Source organism: Vigna unguiculata, chromosome 8 (assembly GCF_004118075.2).
Source record: "Vigna unguiculata cultivar IT97K-499-35 chromosome 8, ASM411807v1, whole genome shotgun sequence".
In the NCBI taxonomy this organism is placed as follows: domain Eukaryota; kingdom Viridiplantae; phylum Streptophyta; class Magnoliopsida; order Fabales; family Fabaceae; genus Vigna; species Vigna unguiculata.
In genome coordinates, this window is record NC_040286.1 from 18,269,229 (window position 1) to 18,288,385 (window position 19,157).

Genomic DNA, 19,157 nt, shown 5'->3' on the forward strand with positions numbered 1-19,157 from the left:
TCACCTTCTTCCTTGCAGGAACCGCCGTGCTCGACGTTGCTGCCACACGAAACCACCATATTCGCATTTGTACTCGCCGTGCTCGACGTTGCTACCACACTAGAAACTCCAACGGCACCTGCATCAACATCACCACCTTCTTTCTCTCGTTTAAATCACCATGGTTGCACCATCGTTGCACGACATCGAGCTCCTCGGAACAGTTTGCGCATGCACTCATCCATAATAGTTTCGCGGACCCAGCACCTTCGGCGTTTCCACTACCACCGCGTCAACCACCCTAACCTTCGTGCAACCACTCACGGCAGTCAAACCCTAATGGAGAGAGAGAGAGAGAGACTACTCTGACACGTGGCAGCCTCTCATTGGATTATCAAAGAGTCAAGACTTGTCATCCAGGAAACTTTGGGCAAGGGCGGGTCAATGTTGGTCAAATAGGCTATTTAGCGATAATTTTTGGCAGACGGTTCCTCTACAGGAACCTATAATGGCCTAGAAAGGAAAGAGTCGTCTGGCGGCAGTTCATTGTCAGCCAGACAGTTTCTAGAATTTCCAGAAATACTAGCTTTAAATGGAATAAAATAATTCATGCATAATCATACTATACTTAGCATGCCAATCAGACTTAGAATAAAATTAACGCGTAAAGCTCCCCTGACCTGGATTCCTTCGCTTAAACTCTGGGTTCTTGGTTTCTGCTTTTATCAGAATGGATGCCCCTTGTTTTCCCACGTTAGCTCTCCTTCTCACTCAATTCACAAAACACTTCTCCAATTTTCGTACTCTTTTCACTATGCAACAATGGCATCACAAAAAACCTTCCTTTTCACTCAAAATTTGACTTTTAGCGATGCCTTAATGGTAGTTTAATGTGCTAAAACGAAAATGGCTTAATGTTCATGATAATTGCCATTCAAATAGTCATTATGGACTATTTTTCCAGCCTCCCTTAGCAGCTCATTCATCTAGGGTTTTCTCTACCCTTTCACCTTCATGCGAAAACTAATTTTAGCAAAAAAGGAAGTTTAATTTAGAGTTACTAAGATTCGAACCCATAAGCATGCCAATATTAATTCCATGCCTAACCATTCAACCAATTCATATTTCATGATGGTTATTACTCATTTAAGAATATAATATCACGCACCATAATCAACATATTATATAATACAATTACATAATTAAAAGTAATTATAAATTCAATAGCACATAAATGACATACATAGGACTCGAACCTAAGTCCTCTCAACACAACCAAGTACTCTCAACCACTTGAGCTAGTACTTTTCCACATCATATCAATCAATAATTAATGGCTTAAAGGCTCTCACTACCCACATTTATTAATTAATTATTTATTTAATTAATTAATTTTCACGGGTCATACATCATTCACTCCACAAGGTTGAGAAGATATATTGGTAGTTGCCATTGGACGTCTAGATAATCCAAGATATGTCTGTGGTGTTAGACGAGGGGTAAGCATCAAGCAATTCTTTCATATTTATCCTCGACGGGTTACTTTAGCACAACTTAGTAAATAAGATAAAAAAGTGTTGACAAATGAGACAAATTTATTTCTAGAATTGAAGAACGAATGATTGTTAGAATGAATGATTACTAGCATCCTTAGGTTTTTCTATTCAAGCTTCACATATGAGGCCTACTCCAAGTGTTGCTAGCACAAAGGGAAATTCTCCTCTTCCTGCAGAATCAGGGAATAGTGTTGATGTCCTTATTGATTTTGAACTGTATGTTGATAAACACCCCCATATATTTGGTGGCCTTAGGTAAATCTTAGGAAAAATATATAATTTAGGAAAGACCATCTACCACCAGACTATTAAAGATGTTATGATGCAAATGGTGGTTATAAATGTTAAAGATTCTTTTGTTCGCATTTATGTGCCCACTGAGGAGGTTCAAAAAGTGGGACAAGCCTTAGGGAACTTTATCATTTGGCCAGCCATAAGTTTGGGGAGTGTTGTTTTTCATACTTGCTTTAATTATGTATGTATTTGTTGCAATTGGATGGATATATTATTGTACTAATTTATTTAAATTTTGGAGGGTTCTAAGAATGCAAACGTTGTTACACTTCCACAACCATAATTGTCTCCTCCTCCCCAACAACTTAGTGCAATGATAGTCACAATGGGGAATAAAACTGTCTAGTTAGATATAACTCTTGAATTCACAAACAAGACTGGTACCCCCTTTTTCTTGTATTTCATAAGGATATTTCTGAAATTGTGCTTGGTAATGATCTCTTATGTGCACCAGTTCTATAAGTTGGGAATTTGTAAGTAAGCCTTCATTAACCATAAAGTGTAACATTATTTCTTGATATTGAAGGTATTTGCATCACCTATGCATTGAAAAGAATAATACAAGTATTTATGGATTTCTTGACCTTATTACCATTCAAAGTGTAGGAAATAAATCTGAGGAGGTGCAAAAATGCTTAATAGAGATATTTGATAAAGCCAGCAAAGAGGTGTATTTAGCATTTTGCATAAGTAAGTACACAATTTTTGAATTATAGGTAATTAATTTAAAACTTATTTTTTATTAATATTATTCCAACCCTTAGGGGTCACTGGCAGTAGCTAGTCATTCTTCCTGGTTGTTCTCTTCTGGTTCTCTTGTGTTCCTTACATTAGAAAGTTAACACATTAGCCATCAAAAATATATTAGATGCGTAAGTTTTTTATTATGATTTATTTCCTTATAATATAATTAATATGATTTAATGAATGTCTACTTTTTGTAGGTCTTTGGAAGCTCATTCTTGGTTGTTGGGTGTTCCATCTATATCTAGGAAGAAAATGCAAATAATTGCACCTAACATAAGTTATAAGTCTGACCACAATTTAAGTTCTAATATAAAACATGTTATAATTATTCATATTTAATTAGTAGTATCGACGTCAAATGGGGAGCTATGAATGTGGGTATTACATCATGAAACACATGCACACGATTATATGTACAAACATTACTGATTGATGGAATAAGGAAATAAAAAAAAAAGACTAAACACTTATGTAATTATGAATTACAATATTGTTTAACTCCATTATTTTTTTGTAGCTATTTAATGATTCATCCTCATTTGAAGATAGAGAGATGGAAGACACTAGAACAAAGTGGACTTCCTTTCTTTTGGGTGTTGCTGATAACTTGTTGAAATTTTAGGTTTATAGTAATGTACAATCTTTTGGAGAGTAATTGTAAAAGTTGTAAAGGTTATAGGTTTATGTATATACAATTTCATGTTTTAAAGTTTGGTATACAACTTAACTATATGGAATTGATTTGCATGGGAACTTTTGTTCTGGTGATATGAAATGTATTTACAAGTGAATTGAATGGAGAGGAAAATGGTAAAACAAAAAAAAAATCATAAAAAACAAACAATCTAACATAGTATGACGCATTTTGCATTAGTTGTCATATTAACTTTAAACTTATTATTATTGACTATTGTACCTATTATAGTAGGCCCACTTACTATGGCATGTCTCCAAATACCTATCATAGTAAGTTGGAATTACAATGACAAGTTTTCGAAAATATGTCATAGTAAGTGCACTTATTATGTCAACGTTGTCAAGTCATGCCATGGTAAGTTGAACTTACTATAATTGTTACTCGAATACCTGTCACAGTCAGTCAGACTTATTATGACACATTTTTGTGGTGTCATAAAAAGAGTGCATTTTCTATGACTCCAACAATTATGACACCAAAATACCTATCATAATAAGCCCTTTTTACCTATCATGACATGTCTTGTGTACAATAATGGGATTATGAATATAAGGCTTTAAGATAAACTAAAATGGTCCTAAAATGACAATGAAATAATGCACGAAAATATATTTATAGTTGAACTCAAAACTAGTCCAAAATGTATGGTTCACAACTATGAAAACAAAGATTTAATCTCCTACAATGGATTCTAATGAATGAAAATCACACACACACACACACACACACACACACACACATATATATATATATATATATATATATATATATATGCATATAAAATGTAAACAAATGTATATAAACATGTTTGGAACTTTAGTAGTACCTAAATCTCCTAAGATTGGGCTATACAGATTGATTGTCCTAAATAAAATTGCTAAGATCATGTCTGCACTAAAGATGATTTGCATGATCACATGCTAATAATATGGAATGATAGTTGCATGTAGATTCTGTTATCACACCAAGATCTCATTAAGTTGAGAGGCACGTTCATGTGGTGATGGGGCTCACTTTTCTGTTGGTGTGCAAACTTCTGCAATTGTGTGGAGGTTCGATGAAAATCTTATGGTGCCTAATTTTTGCCCTCATTTAATATTTAAATTTGGGGATTTAATTAAATTTTTTGTGCTTAAGGATTGATTTAATTAGGATTTGTGATTATTGAATTTATTGAGTAAATTTTGTAAAAATGGCGTAAAAATTGATTTTAGTTGCATAAAATATTATTGGATATTCTAACGTTTGTTAATGCAGCTGGAATTTATTTTTGGTCATTAATAGTGTGGATTTGATATATTCAAAGTTACAAAATAAGTCCAAAATCAGGAAATTCTGGAAAAGAACAAATCAGGAGCTAAATGCACCCCTAGATTTTATTTGCACACTCCTCCTACAAGTGGACCACAAAAACCTGTTCTGCACCCCAATCTTTACTAAGTAGCACCCCTCCTACCATTTAAACTCCATTCACTCAGAACTGCCATGTGGCAATCCTCAACTTTTAAAATTGGCCAACCAGAACAAGCCACGTGGCAACAATCCTTGCACTAACAAGTTGTCCACCATCATTCTCGTCGGCAACCTTCACGCATCCACCACAGATCTGCAGCAGAACCTCCTTGCACTTGCGAGCTAGAACCATCGTTCAACATCTACACCTTGCATCATCTTCTTTCGTGAGTGAGAACAAGCCTTAGAACAGCAGCGGAAGCCATAGCCACCATTGCGGAAGAAGAAGAACGGGCCACCATCACCACCGCAAAACACCATCACTGCAACACCAGATTTGCGCAACAGCACCACCATAGCAGCACCTTCACGCCATTCCTGCAACTTTTAGAACCAGTCACGACCACCACGAAATCACTGCTGGCAGCCACCATTACGAACCAGCTCAACCACCGCCACAGATCGAACCAAATGCAGACCGCAACGCGCTACCATTCTCGCGCACCACCATGACCATCGCTGGCAGCAACACGCACCAGCAGATTCTCACGCGAGCCATACCAGAAACGCGAACACCATGGAAGCACCTCCATCACCTTCGTGCCTTGCGTCGCAACAGCCAGATAGGAGAAGAAGTACTTCGCCAGAAAACACATCGCGAACCACACCGCCACGTGTCAGCATCTGATAGGGCAGTCAAACTGGTCAATAGGTCAACTGGTCAAAGCCAGTAGTCAACTCTGGTCAAAACTGCAAAAATAGTTAAATAAGAGTGGCAGAATTGGAAATTGGACAGAAATTAAGTTGCTAATCTATTAAATAAAAATAAAAGATTTTAGCAACCGATAGATAAAGCCCAAAGTCCAGTTGAAGCCTATATAAAGAGACTTAAGGGAGTAGAAGTGACACAACTTACAACTTAGAACTCTCTAGTTTTGGCATTCACCGTCATCCATCACGTCTCTTATTCTCTCTTTTCTTTTTATATTTCTTTCCTTCATATCATCATGTATTCCATCAAAGCCATGGAGGGCTAAGCTTTTAGGGTTGATTCCACTGTAATTTCTTAACTGGATTTTGAGGTTAGATGAATTTATGTGTTTGTTATTTTTATTATTGTTGTGGTTTTTGTTTATCTATGTCCTTTGCTTCTTAATCGAATAGAAAATAATGATTTTAAATCTACAGGCATGCTAATCATATGAGGTAAAAGGTTTTTAAATTCAATTGAGACTTTACTTTGATTTTATTTAGAAACTTTCATTTGATTAAATAAGTTTTTGCCAATAATTGAGACTCTACTTTGATTAGAGGTAATTACTTTAACTAAAATTAGTCAAGACTTTACTTTGATTAATTAAGTTTTCTATTTGGTGAAGAAATAAAGGAATAGAAATGATTAGGCATAGTAAAATTTAATTGAGACTGTACTTTGGTTGAATTTACTATGGATAATCTAAAAATCCTCACTTTTAATTGAGACTGTACTTTGATTAAAACTGAGAATGCCAACAAATGAATTGAGACTTTACATTGATTGATTTGTAAATCAACAACAATAATTAATTTAACAATAATCTCTAGATAACCGATGAAGAATCCTATTTTGAAAGAGTAGTGGAATTGACCTATTTACTATTCACTACAACAAAAATAATTTTTACTAGAGGTTATTTATGGCATTTCCGGGGGTTTTAACCCCCGTTAAAGGAGTTTCCGGCGGTTTGTTTTTCTCCTAGAAAAACCAGCTTCGTTAACGAATTACCGGCGGTTTTCACTAACCCCAGGTAAAACAGCACTAACCCCTGGTAAAACAGCACTTACCGGCGGTTTTGAAACCTCTGGTATTTACCGGCGGTTTCAAATCCCTGGTAATTACCGGCGGTTTTAAAACCCCTGGTAATTACCGACGGTTTGAAAACCCCTAGTAATTACCGGCGGTTTTAAAACCCCTGGTAATTACCGGCGGTTTTAAAACCCCGGGTAATTATCGACAGTTTTAAAACCCCTGGTAATTACCGGCGGTTTTAAAACCCCTGGTAATTATCGGCAGTTTTAAAACCCCTAGTAATCCCTGGTATTTTCTGAGGTTTTTAAACCCCTAGTAATTACCGTCAATTTTAGAACCCTTGGTATTCAATGTGGTTTTGTAACTCTAGTACCTATTTCTTGTATGTAGTTTTAAATCCTTTATACCGTATAATAGTACTGAAAGTTCATTTTTTACCCCTATAATGCAATTCATTATTTATTAATGTTTTTACTTTTCAAATTCCCTTAATTTTATTTATTGTACTTTTTGAGTGCATATAATTCATAAAATATATGATATGAAAAAATTCTAACATTTAGATATTTGTTTATAACTAGATATAGCATTCATAAAAGTAAGGAACATAGTTTATAAGTTCAAAGTAAATAATAAAGTTTAAACATTCAAACTAGTGAAATATTACAATATCTTTGTTATACTTGTTATAAAGTCAAATAAAATGAAAGTCTAATAAGATTCTTCTGTATCAATCTTGATCTGAGTCATTTGTTTCTCCATTGGGAACACTCCCCTGATCAGATACCTAACATTAAAAATAATAATAATTGGTAACATTCTTCACAGTATAAAATATATATTAATATACTTAAAATTTAAATATTACCGATGATGAATGAAACACAGGAAAATCATGAGGCAATTCTCCTTGATAGTTTTGTACAAAAAAAGTCATCATTGCCTTCATTTCATTGACTTGCGATGTTAATGAAGAAACCTGTTTGAGAACATAACTAATCAAATTAATCAAACTATCTGCATTTTACAGCATGCCTAACAATAATACAAACTTAAATCAAACTCAAAATCATCAATAATGTTCATCAGGTTTTATTATCACTAGATGTTCATCAGGTTTTTCTGATACATGTATATGGATATCCGGATAATCAGGTAATGTAGAATCTAAAAGTTGATTCATATCTTCTTCTAAACAATCAATATACTCTAGCGGTCCTACCTTGTAAGAACCATTTTCAATTTGATGTTGAATGCTAGACAATTGATAAAGAGTCAGACTAGGTATAAAATTCTCAGATTTCATAGAATCATGTACATAACCTATATCCTTAGATAGTTGTAATTGTAAATTATGGTCTGTAGAATACTGTCTTGTAAATAAATATATTCTAGGATTATAATAATTAGGCATCGTTTGCATGAAATGGAAGCTTCCACAATCTCCTTCAAGAAAGAACTGGGTAGTGTTGTTGTGTGACATGAATGGTGCAGAAAAGAAAGAAATGTTGGTACATGTTACTGTAAAAGAAATAATTCGATTGAAGCAATGTTCCAAATGCAAACTTACAAAATTTTAAAAAAAAGTTTATGATTCATGCAAAATCCCTTGTGAATAGAAGTAAGTGAGATTAAGAACGTGTTGAATTGTCTCATTTAGCTATATCTGCACTGGTTTCATAATATCTCTATATATAAAAATAATAATAATGGTTATGGGAAAAACTTTTACTTGGTGAAATAATGATAAATTATAGTTTATTCATGCAGACTAAAAATCCATTATTTATTTGAATAATATCATTTCGCAATAAATACAGTGGTATTGTTTCTCCACAACTTAGATTAATACCAAGGGTAAATAAGATGGCAACTGCTAGTCCTAAGCTAACACCGACAAGCCCGGTTGAACATGAACATCCGGGTTAGTCAAGAAGGATTCATAATTTTCTATTAGACTAAATAGGAGTGCCAATCCTTCCGTAGGTATATTAATACCATCGCCTGGTGTGAAACCATACCATACTGTACAACCTATACCCATATGAATCAGTATTCCCAATTTAAGAAGAGGCTTACTAAGAAGAGGCTTATGTATATCAATAAAAGGCACAAGGGAGAGAGAACTAACAATGATAGGTGCACTCAATAACCACTTTTCACATTCACAATGTGATACATACACCCAAATGAGGATAATGATGTCTTAATAATGATAACAATAACAACAATGACAGCAATAGCAATTTAAGGTGATTTAACAGCAATAGAAAGCATGCCTTTCACCACGTTTTTGGTAACCATGTGGGATGCTACTGTGCAGCTTAAAAGTGGGGTTCTGTATTCCCAATATAACAACAAAAAAGACTATATTCATGGCAATAAAATACCATTATACAGAAGAGATAAACTAAAAAAAGCAATAATTGAAAATAAGAAATTATTAACCTGATTTTGTAACTGTGTATAAGAAGGAAAACTCGAAGACGCCCCACTATATGAATGTGCATTGAAGCCAAACACTTTAGATGGACAAGGTCCCAAACCTAAACCCCTAACACGTCCACAATGTTCTTGACTTCCGAAAGCAAAAGCTAAGGAATCGGTGCTAGATACATCTTTTGATTGGGATGTTGATAATTTTGATTCATATGATTGAATTTTTTCCTATACAGAACACGAGAAGAAACTAATTAAAATAACGTCAATTGTGGATGATAATTATAGAGTTTATTAGAATCAAACTTACACCAATTTCCCTTGCTTCATCACTAACAAATGTTCCATTAGCATGCTTGTGGGTGGCTATCCATACCTCTCCTCTACTAACCTTTTGGCCACACTCTTTTTCCTATAGAGTTGAAAAAAAAAAATTATGACACAATTCAAAAAATTAAAACATAAATTTAATTTGAAGATATGTAATATTATCACCATTTCATCTCTTTTCCTTGCAAGGCTCTTAGATCCACATGTGTGAGCAATGGTTTGCTTTGCCCTATTGTTTTTATTTTTGAGGGCATGGTCCTAATCATCAAAGTATAAAAATTAATAATAATAAATAAGGTTGATGAAAAAAAGTTTCAATTATACCTTTGTTTTTGAATTTAGACGATAGTCAATAAAAGAAGCCCATTGGTCTCTATCTATTCCTTTTGGAGCCATTGTGATCAATTCATCTCTAGTACGTGTACCATCATTCCTTTGTTGCCACAATTCTTGTCGATGGTCTCTCCACTTTGTGTTAAGTGATTTGAGAACATAGTTTACATGAACATCAGAATGGACATCAAACTTAACCTTCAAAACATGAAACAATTAAAATTAACAACAATCATGGTATAATTAAATTATAAATTCAACTTTTACATTCCTTACCTGAATAGCGTTTTTAAGTATATCTTCTTTATAATCTTTAGGAATCTTCCTCCAACTAGAATAACTAATAGGAAAAGCATTGGAGTTTCTTGAAACACTACCTAAAAACCTATTCAATAATGCTCCACTATCTCCAATTGGTTGACCCTCATTATTCCATTGCACAACAATCCTTTCATTTGTAGGTAAATTTCATACATCATTGGCTCGTAGCTGTTTTGTATTTATCTTTCCTTGATCATCTATAAAGTTTGAAAAACAAATTAAATAATGTAGATTTAACTAAAAATCTGCATGATTAAAAATAAGATTTCAGTGTAGACAGAATTTGATTACAAGTTTTTGGTATTTGATACATCAAAATCCAATAACATAATTTAAAACTGTATTCTAGCACATAATTTAAGTAGTTGCATACCAATAACATCAACAAACCATGCTCTTTTTCGTGCTACAAGCCTATGTTGATCTTCTTGCAACTCAGACTGCTCACTTTCTTCCTTTTCACTTTCAGAATATACATATGATGTACTAGTTGAAGATATCCTCACTTTCAAGGTTCCTGGAAGTAAATTAGTTGAATGAAAAAAAAAACAAGTGTGCATAAATATGTGAAATGTAAATTACTTGGCTGAGGTGCAGGTGCAGATAGAAGGGGATCATGTTCATTAATTGGTTGAGGTGCAGGTGCAGGTGGAGGGGGATCCTTTTCATTACTTGGTTGAGGTGTAGGTGCAGATGGAGGGGGATCTTGTTCAGTACTTGCTTGGGGTGCAAGTGGAGGTGGAGGGGGAGCATGTTCACTACTTCTTTGAGGTGCAGTTGAAGGTGGATGGGGAAATGGAAATGAAGAACCTGTTTAGTTTTGAAAAATGAATAAATTTGTTGAATATAGATGGAAAACAAATTAGTAAGAGAGTTGAGATATCTAACATGGTGTAGATGGACGTTGAAGATGTCTAGAATTAGTAAACTTAGGTGCAGGAAATGATATATGCACTTGTGTATCTGACTTAGACTTATTTGAGGTTGCAAATTTATTCTTGAAGACTCCTGACAACCAATAAAACTCTTGAAGATTTAATAAAGCTCAATTTTAAATTCAACATACTACTTGGATTAGACGGATGATGACATGAAGAAGACTTGTGATCAACTACTTGTCCCCATGTAGAAGAGGACTTATGGGTGGTGTGTACATCCGAACTATTACTCTTGATTGATGTTTTCTTCATCTTCAGGTGGTCTTTAAAAAATAAGAGAAACACATATGTTAGTATCAAGTAATATGTAAAGTCAAAGCTCATAACACATTGATAATATATAATATAATATTTGACAGTTTTTTTCTGAGTGGATGGTTTTATAAGCCGCCACCTTTGACAGTTAATAAAACATAGTATTGACCAAAGAATTCATCTCATTACATAATTACATAAGTATGGTGAAATAGCTCCAACTATTAATTGATTTTAATATAAAGTGTAATAGGTAAACCAAATTTTAAGATTCTAAGACTATGTGAATGTTTACTGTTTTATCTAAAAACATATTTGAATGTTTGGGTGCAGCCTGCAAATGAAGGATCTTTTGACTTTGCTTTCATGTAAGTAACAAATGTTTACTTTGTTCTCCACAAACAGTTTATGCCGAATAATTTTTTTGACACTTTGGTGTTGTTGGTGGGTAGTGTTTTTCTTGGGAGAGCATGTATATTTTGTTCTTATATTAATCCTTCTAGGTTTTCTTGGAGGAGAATTGGATGTAAGTCTTTTAAATATAGCAACTTTAGACTTTCATTAAATATGAAAGGCTCAAACAACCCAGAAGCTATTTTCTGATGAACACCTCCATAAAAGACTAACAACCCAGAAGATAAATTATGTGTTTATCTTTGACTTCATTCAATATTAACCTCTTATCCCCTGTTTAGTGTTCTTCCCCTTTCCTATGGGATTTTGCGTCCCACCTCATGCATTTCCTATGCTAATGCTAACAGTGGTATACTTCACCTTTTTTTATTTTATTAATCTACCTTGTAAGAATAATAATAATAATAATAATAATAATAATAATAATAGTGAAAATGTTAAAGAAGAATTGAATTTAGAAGATGATGATTGACACTTCCTTTTGTTGGTAGTTACTTATATGTTGTGTTTAAGACACCTATGACTTTTTATTGTTAGTTATGAATATTTATAATCTAATAATATCGGTTGGATTTTCTTGTTTCTCCTTTGAAAGTCACAAACTAATGAATTTCCATAAACTAATGCTTTCTTTGTTAACAGACAGCTGAAGCAGAGAAAGCATCATTGCAGCAGCAAAGAAAAATTGAAGAGCTTGAAGCACAGTTGAATGAAGCTGAGGATGTGGTAACAGATCTTTGGGCAGAACTGAAGCGCATGGCCAATGTACAGTATTAGATTCTAAACTAGGGGAATCACATTTTGCATTTTCTGATATATTAAAGCTAGTTCAAGAATTGGAATACACTTAAGAGAGGTTGCACACTTAAGAGACCAGATATCTTGTATCTGTGATAGACACAAGAGGATGACTTACTATACTTGAGGTTTATGATTTATGTGTTGATAAAGCTATGGTTGAAGATGCTCTTCAACAAGAACATGAGAAACTAAGGCTGCATCAAGCCAAGCTTGATAATCTTCAAGCTGAATACAAAGTCATGATGCAAAATTGTACTCAATCCATAGAAACATAAAATATGCAGAAAAATAGCATTGGATTATGGAATAGAGAATTGAATCAAAACAAGTGCAGAAATAATAATCCTAAAATCAGAAAATCAATTACACAAAAACTAAAATTCAAAGAGTGTTATGTGACAATTACCTTGCTAGTTGTATATTTCCATCCTCATCTGGATATAATAATTCTAAGTTTTGTTGCTCAAATGGTTCAGATTCATGAAAATCGTCAACATCTTCTTCACCCATGTCGTACATGTCTCTAGGCTTTAAATGTACAGGTATGCACCAATTTTTATCCAACTCATCTTTTACATAATACACCATTTGAGCTTCTGATGCGTGAATATATGGCTCATCATCATCATTATCACCAGTGTGGATCAAACGTGAAAAACTTACTAATGTAAATCCAAAGTCATCAGTCATAATCCCTCTAGAAGAAGTTGTATTAGCCCACATACATTTGAATAAAACAACTGAGAAATGTCCATGGTAATTTATCTCAATTATGTCTACCAATCGACCGTAATATGGCACAGCTCCAAACCGCATTTGATTGTCAATGCTACTTGCATAACTCCTTGTCCCAAATGTACCAAACACTCCATTATTTTGTGTTTTAAGCCAAAGGTCACGCTCCAATGTACGAAATTTGAACCCATTCACATTGTAGGCACTGTATCGCTTTGCACAATCAATCGGACCCATAGCTAAGAATTTTAAATCAATTGAATGGGTACCAATTGATTCATTCCTTATCTAAAACAAAATAAAACAAAATACTTAATATTAAGAAACATGCTTAATATTTTAATAATATATATAAGTTAAAGATTATTGGAGAACATATACATACACGACGTGAAAACCATTCTACAAATTCCCTATGAACCCTCTTGTCTATCATAGAGGATGATCGTGTGCGGCTTCTTAGTTGTCTTCGTAAAGTGTCTCTAAATTCCCTATGTCAAAGATATAAAATATATAATGTAATGTTGAAGGAAAAACTAATTATACAAAAATGCATAAATACTTACTGCAGAAACGGGTCAACTATGGTGCAGTTAGTTAGCACATGACGATGTGCTTGCAACTTTTCCTTTGCTGATAGAGTGAAATAAGCAAAAGAACTGGCTGGTTTTCCAACTTGTGGGAATAATGTACTTATATTAGATGGAACAATATGAGGTTCATCATTAACACGACGCAGTCGATTAAATACAGTCTCAATTCCATCTACATATCTAGAACAAAAAGTTAAAGCCTCTTCAGCCATGTATCCTTCAGCTATTGACCCTTCTGCTTGTGCCTTATTACGAACATAGGACTTTAACTTTCCTAAATACCTCTCAATGGGATACATCCATCGATATTGGACGGGTCCTCCAAGCTTGGCATCTTCTACCAAATGCACAATTAAATGAATCATGACTGTAAAGAAAGAAGGAGGAAATAACATCTCCATGTAGCACAATGTGAGGACAACTCTACTTTGTAGTTGGTCAAGTTCATCCATTCTTAAAACTTTATTGCACAATTGCCTAAAAAACATACACAGATCAACCAAGATAGAGCATACTTCTTTAGGAAGTGTATTTCTCATTGCCAAAGGTAAAAGTTGCTCCATCAAAACATGTGAGTCATGACTTTTTAATCCACCAAGCTTACGTTGTTTGACATCAATGCATCTACTAATGTTACTAGAGTAACCATCTGGAACAGTCATGTTCTTCAAAGTTTTGAGAAAGATATCTTTATTTGCATTTGTCAATGTATATATAGCAGGGAGATATCTACCATTCTCATCAGGCCAAAGATCAGGTCTAATACCCCAAAGTTGTAAATCCTTTCGTGCTTTTAGATTGTCTTTACATTTGTTTGAACTATCATTCAACAAGGTAAACACCACATTATCACATACATTTTTCTCAATATGCATAACATCCAAATTGTGATGTAATAAGTTGTCTACCCAATAAGGAAGTTCAAAAAATATACTTTTTTTTCGCCATTGTTGAGTGTCTAACTTGGCATGATTAACTCCCCGTTGTCTTTTGGCTCGTTCTTCAAGTACTGGTTCTTTCCCAAATTCAACATTGACATTTTCAACTTGTTGTAAGACATCATATCCTGACACTACCACAGGTGGATTTCTATTTTCTATAGTTCCATCAAATCTCATGCGAGCTAGTCTAAATCTATGCCTCCCATCTAACCAACGACGATGACTCATGAAACAAAATTTACCACCTTTAAGAAGCTTCTTAGGAGTTGTGTCAAAATTACATCTAGGACATGCCAACCCAGTATGCGTGTTCCATCCAGATAGAGTTCCAAGACCTGGAAAATCACTAATAGTCCACAATACGGCTGCATGCATATCAAACACTTCATTACCATATGAGTCAAAAGTTTTTATGCCCGTGCTCCATAACTCTTTCAACTCTTCTATTAGTGGTTGTAAATATACATCAATATCATTTCCTGGAGCTCGCTTTCCTGGAATGATCATAGAGAGAATAAAGGAACTTTGTTTCAAACACATCCAAGGAGGAAGGTTGTACGGTATGAGTACAACTGGCCAAATACTATAACTGGTGCTTAGATTGCCATATGGATTAAACCCATCAGTAGCCAAACCAAGTCTCACATTTCGAGGGTCTGAGGCAAATTGAGGATGTTTAAGGTCAAATGTCTTCCATGCCTTAGAATCTCTTGGATGCCTTAAGATGTCTTCATTTGTACTTTTTGATGCATGCCATCGCATATGCTCAGCTATTTTAGAAGACATAAACATCCTTTGTAAGCGTGGCTTCAGAGGAAAATACCTTAAAACCTTTGCAGGAATCTTTTTTCTTTTATTACTTGTACCACTGTCACTTGTACCTTTCTTTTTTGCCTTCCATCTAGATGTTTTACATTTCTTGCAAAAGTCCATATTTGCGTCTTCTCCAAAGTACAACATGCAATCATTTGGACAAGCATCAATTTTTGTGTAATGAACACCAAGCTTGTTAATAATTTTCTTCGCCTCATAGAATGAGCTTGGTATTTTAGCATGTCCAAAAGCATCGGCTAACAACTCTAGTATCATGGACATTCCCTTGTTAGTTATTCTGCACATACATTTGATGTGATACAACTTGATCAAGAAAGAAAGTTTAGAATATTTATCACACCCTTCATATAAACTCTCTTGACCTTCTTGCATCAACTGAAAAAAGTCTCCAAGATCATCATTCATATTATGGCTTGACTCTGCACCCGTTTCCCTATCATCCACCATGTCATCGTTGTATTCATGATACCCAAATGCATCATTAATCATGTCACACATTGGATTATTAGCGGGAATTACTTCATCATTTTCTCTTGGCATTACATGTATTTCATCCGTCACATTTGCTCCTTTTCTCTCCCCATGTAGAAGCCACACTGTATATCCTTTTGGAAAAGGTTTGATAATCAAGTGTTCATACACTATTTCACGACATTGCCACTTGTTAAAGTTGCATTTCGGACATGGACATACTATCTCCCCCCTCACACTACTATTAGCAAATGAAAAGTCCAAAAATGTCTTCAATCCTTCCATATATTGAGGTGTATTTCTAGGCATCTCTATCCAAGATTTGTCCATTGAGATGAAAACGAAAGTACTTGGAGTTGTGATTGACCGATTGGAGAAGAGAAAAGCAGAGAAATTGGAAGCTATGATTGAGAGGACCACGTTTGCTGAAATTGAGAGATGAAGTAGAGATGAAGAGAAGAAAATGCCCTCTATTTTAAATTAAATATTAAAATATAAATAATTACATAAATACATAAAATATAGTAATATAATCAAAACAAGGAAGTGTCAAGTTATATTTATAAGATATACATATACAAAAATATAAGAGCAATTAGTTAACACTAACTACAGAAATAAATCTGTTAGACGTGGTTAAACTTTAATATAATATGTATTATTATATAATAATACATATTATATTATATCATATATCATATAATATTATTATATTACATATATGTATTATATTACATATATGCGTGTGTTTTTAAGTTATTTACTAAAGTCTTAGCCAATACTTTTACTTAGTGGAAGGAGGAAGTGGTGCAAGGAAGGAATACACTCACCTTGCTTTTCTATAAAACGATGTCTAAATGCTAAAAAGACAAAAAATAATACACTTTAAAATTCAAAGATTGAAAACAAATATAAATTATAGAAAGACTAGAATTAAACTTTCTAGCTCTTATTTCTCCAAAAGTTGTAACTTTAGCTTATAAAACAAATTACTAAGTTTTCACGTTTTCACCAAAATTAATGTGAAACATTGTGTGACTATATATATATATATATATATATATATATATATATATATATATATATATATATATATATATATATATATATATATAACTGGAAGGGCTTAAACTAAAGCAGGAAAACCTTAATCAGAGTACAATGTTATCTATTTCAGCATTGTGGGGTATGTTCCCTAAGCTGGGCAAGTTCCTATCTGTCATCCGTTTGAATTGTAATTTTTGAATATGCTGCTACCTCCAAAATTATCTTGTAATTTTCCTTCCACTCCCCACTTCATTTTGTGGGGTTGGTAGAGAGAGACATGGATAATATACATATCAATTATCTTAAACTCACTCAATATTAATCACACAACATAACTAATTCCAATCTCTTCTGAACTATGTTTAAGGAGTGCTACCAGCACATTTTCGAATACATATTTTCAAACCCCAATTAAATACTGGATAATATTTATTCAATATTACAAATTATGGCATATTCATTATATAATATTCTCTCGGTTATACTTTACATGGATGTTCTTTAAAATTTATTATAAATTAGTATCTTATTTTCAAAACTAATAGTGCATTATAGTTAGGAGTAACATGAATGAAAAAATTCATTTATTTCATTTTTAGATTGTTTATGTAGTCCAAACAGATGCTAAATTTAATATATATATATATATATATATATATATATATATATATATATATATATATATATATTTCAATATTTTTAGAAGACTCGTTTAACATCATATGAATATAGTAAACAGTAATCATTTGAAAAATAATTTGTTTTTAGAGAATTGTGAAATAGATAAAGAAAATGCATCTTAGAAAAGATTGCAACCCAGAAACAGATTATGGTAAACATCTTATATTTCATTGGCTTTTGTAATATTTACATAATTCTCATGAATTTACCTTTGCCTTGAGACTAAAAATATTGTAAAATTCACAACTACAGGATCAAAAGCGTTACAAGAAAACAAGGAGAACATAAACATGTGATAAGAAGATAAAAATATATGTTCATAGAATTTAATTTGTCAATTACGTGTGTATTGTTTGTAAATTCTGTCCAGTAATAAGTTAATAAAAAAATCTTAAACTATCATAGACAAAAAATATCAATATTGTTTCACAAAGAACTAACCATATGCCATTCATCTAAATAGTTCTGGAACAAAAGTTTAAAAGTTTAGTTTATCCACCACACTATCATTTGATGCAATTAGGATATCTAAAACGAAAATGAAGGACATAATGAAGTAACTTACAGATACAGGAAGGATAGCTATCCAGAAATATATGTTAGATCCTACATAAAACAACCAAAAAAATAGCCATTTGTAAGCTTCATCTAACAACATGCAAAACTAAGATTGACTTCACCATAAGATGAAATTTCAAAACTCTAATATTGAAGATTGATTAGGAATCTGAAATTGTAAGTACAACTGTCACCCGATAAGAACCACTTTCGACCACCTGTTATACAAAACAATAAAAGGGATGTTGTGATCATATTGAATTACCATTTACATGTATTGTACTGGCACTGCATAAATCAAATTGTAGTTGATTGTAAGAAAATTTTTCTTTCACAATATCTCTATGCCTAATTGATTAGCTAAAACAAAAAACATTCACAACAAAAATGCAGAGATCAAATCATGCCAATAAAGTCCTTTTACCCTATGTGTTGGGTTCCAATTCTGGCATCTAGCTATTTTTAGCACAACGAATAATACTTTCTTCTCATTTTTTTTAAGTTCTTGTGTTTTACTTTGTCTATTTGGAGGAGTTTAAGTTGCTCATTAACTCTCACATGCCATTAATTCTAATGCTTCTTCTTTCAGGCAGCACGCCATGGACAATTAGAAGCTTTTCCTTGTCACCATTAAATACGTGGAAATTTCTCACTATATAAACTACAACTTAATTAAATTTTTCTCACTACACCAAGTTGTTATTTAGGTGATACAAAGTATTCGGTCAATTATAGTATTTAAGTGTTAACCATATGCCATTTCAAGGACATATTTATATCATTCAGTTTCCTCATTTTGGAATCTTCTCCTCCAAACAATATTAAAACAGAATTAGCCATAACTTCATTTTCTCGGGATACTTTTATAAAAGACAAATTACTCTACACAATTTTTTTTCTGGAAAGTTACTCTACACAGAATAAAGATTAATTATTCTGGAAAATCTAGAGT

The 19,157-nt window shown here is 33.2% G+C and overlaps 2 protein-coding genes and 1 long non-coding RNA gene across 3 annotated transcripts; all 3 read right to left on the reverse strand.

Moving 5' to 3' along the window:
- Positions 1-8,771: 8,771 nt before the first annotated feature.
- LOC114194956 lies at positions 8,772-10,099 on the reverse strand. The gene is made up of 5 exons (XM_028085358.1): positions 9,893-10,099; positions 9,608-9,814; positions 9,264-9,365; positions 8,963-9,181; positions 8,772-8,852 (listed from the first exon to the last, which is right to left on the reverse strand). The coding sequence occupies exons 2-5, from the start codon at positions 9,677-9,679 to the stop codon at positions 8,772-8,774; spliced, it is 474 nt and encodes a 157-aa protein (XP_027941159.1). The 5' UTR covers positions 9,680-9,814; positions 9,893-10,099.
- A 3,211-nt stretch (positions 10,100-13,310) lies between these two features.
- LOC114193389 lies at positions 13,311-13,756 on the reverse strand. Its single transcript, XR_003606260.1, has 3 exons — positions 13,647-13,756; positions 13,466-13,571; positions 13,311-13,368 (listed from the first exon to the last, which is right to left on the reverse strand). It is a non-coding gene; the product is annotated as an uncharacterized LOC114193389 (long non-coding RNA).
- Positions 13,757-13,835: 79 nt separating this feature from the next.
- LOC114194957 lies at positions 13,836-16,249 on the reverse strand. The gene is made up of 2 exons (XM_028085359.1): positions 13,956-16,249; positions 13,836-13,845 (listed from the first exon to the last, which is right to left on the reverse strand). Exons 1-2 carry the CDS (start codon positions 16,247-16,249, stop codon positions 13,836-13,838), a joined length of 2,304 nt encoding a protein of 767 aa, XP_027941160.1.
- Positions 16,250-19,157: the final 2,908 nt, after the last annotated feature.

What these genes read in the sequence shown, in the direction of transcription:
- LOC114194956 (XM_028085358.1), bottom strand. Translation starts at nt 9,679, where the DNA reads ATGGCTCCAAAAGGAATAGATAGAGACCAATGGGCTTCTTTTATTGAC. An exon ending in GTCTAAATTCAAAAACAAAG is followed by an intron (nt 9,366 to 9,607) that starts GTATAATTGAAA and finishes TCAACTCTATAG; the next exon opens with GAAAAAGAGTGTGGCCAAAA. An exon ending in ATACACAGTTACAAAATCAG is followed by an intron (nt 8,853 to 8,962) that starts GTTAATAATTTC and finishes TTGGGAATACAG; the next exon opens with AACCCCACTTTTAAGCTGCA.
- LOC114194957 (XM_028085359.1), bottom strand. Translation starts at nt 16,249, where the DNA reads ATGGACAAATCTTGGATAGAGATGCCTAGAAATACACCTCAATATATG.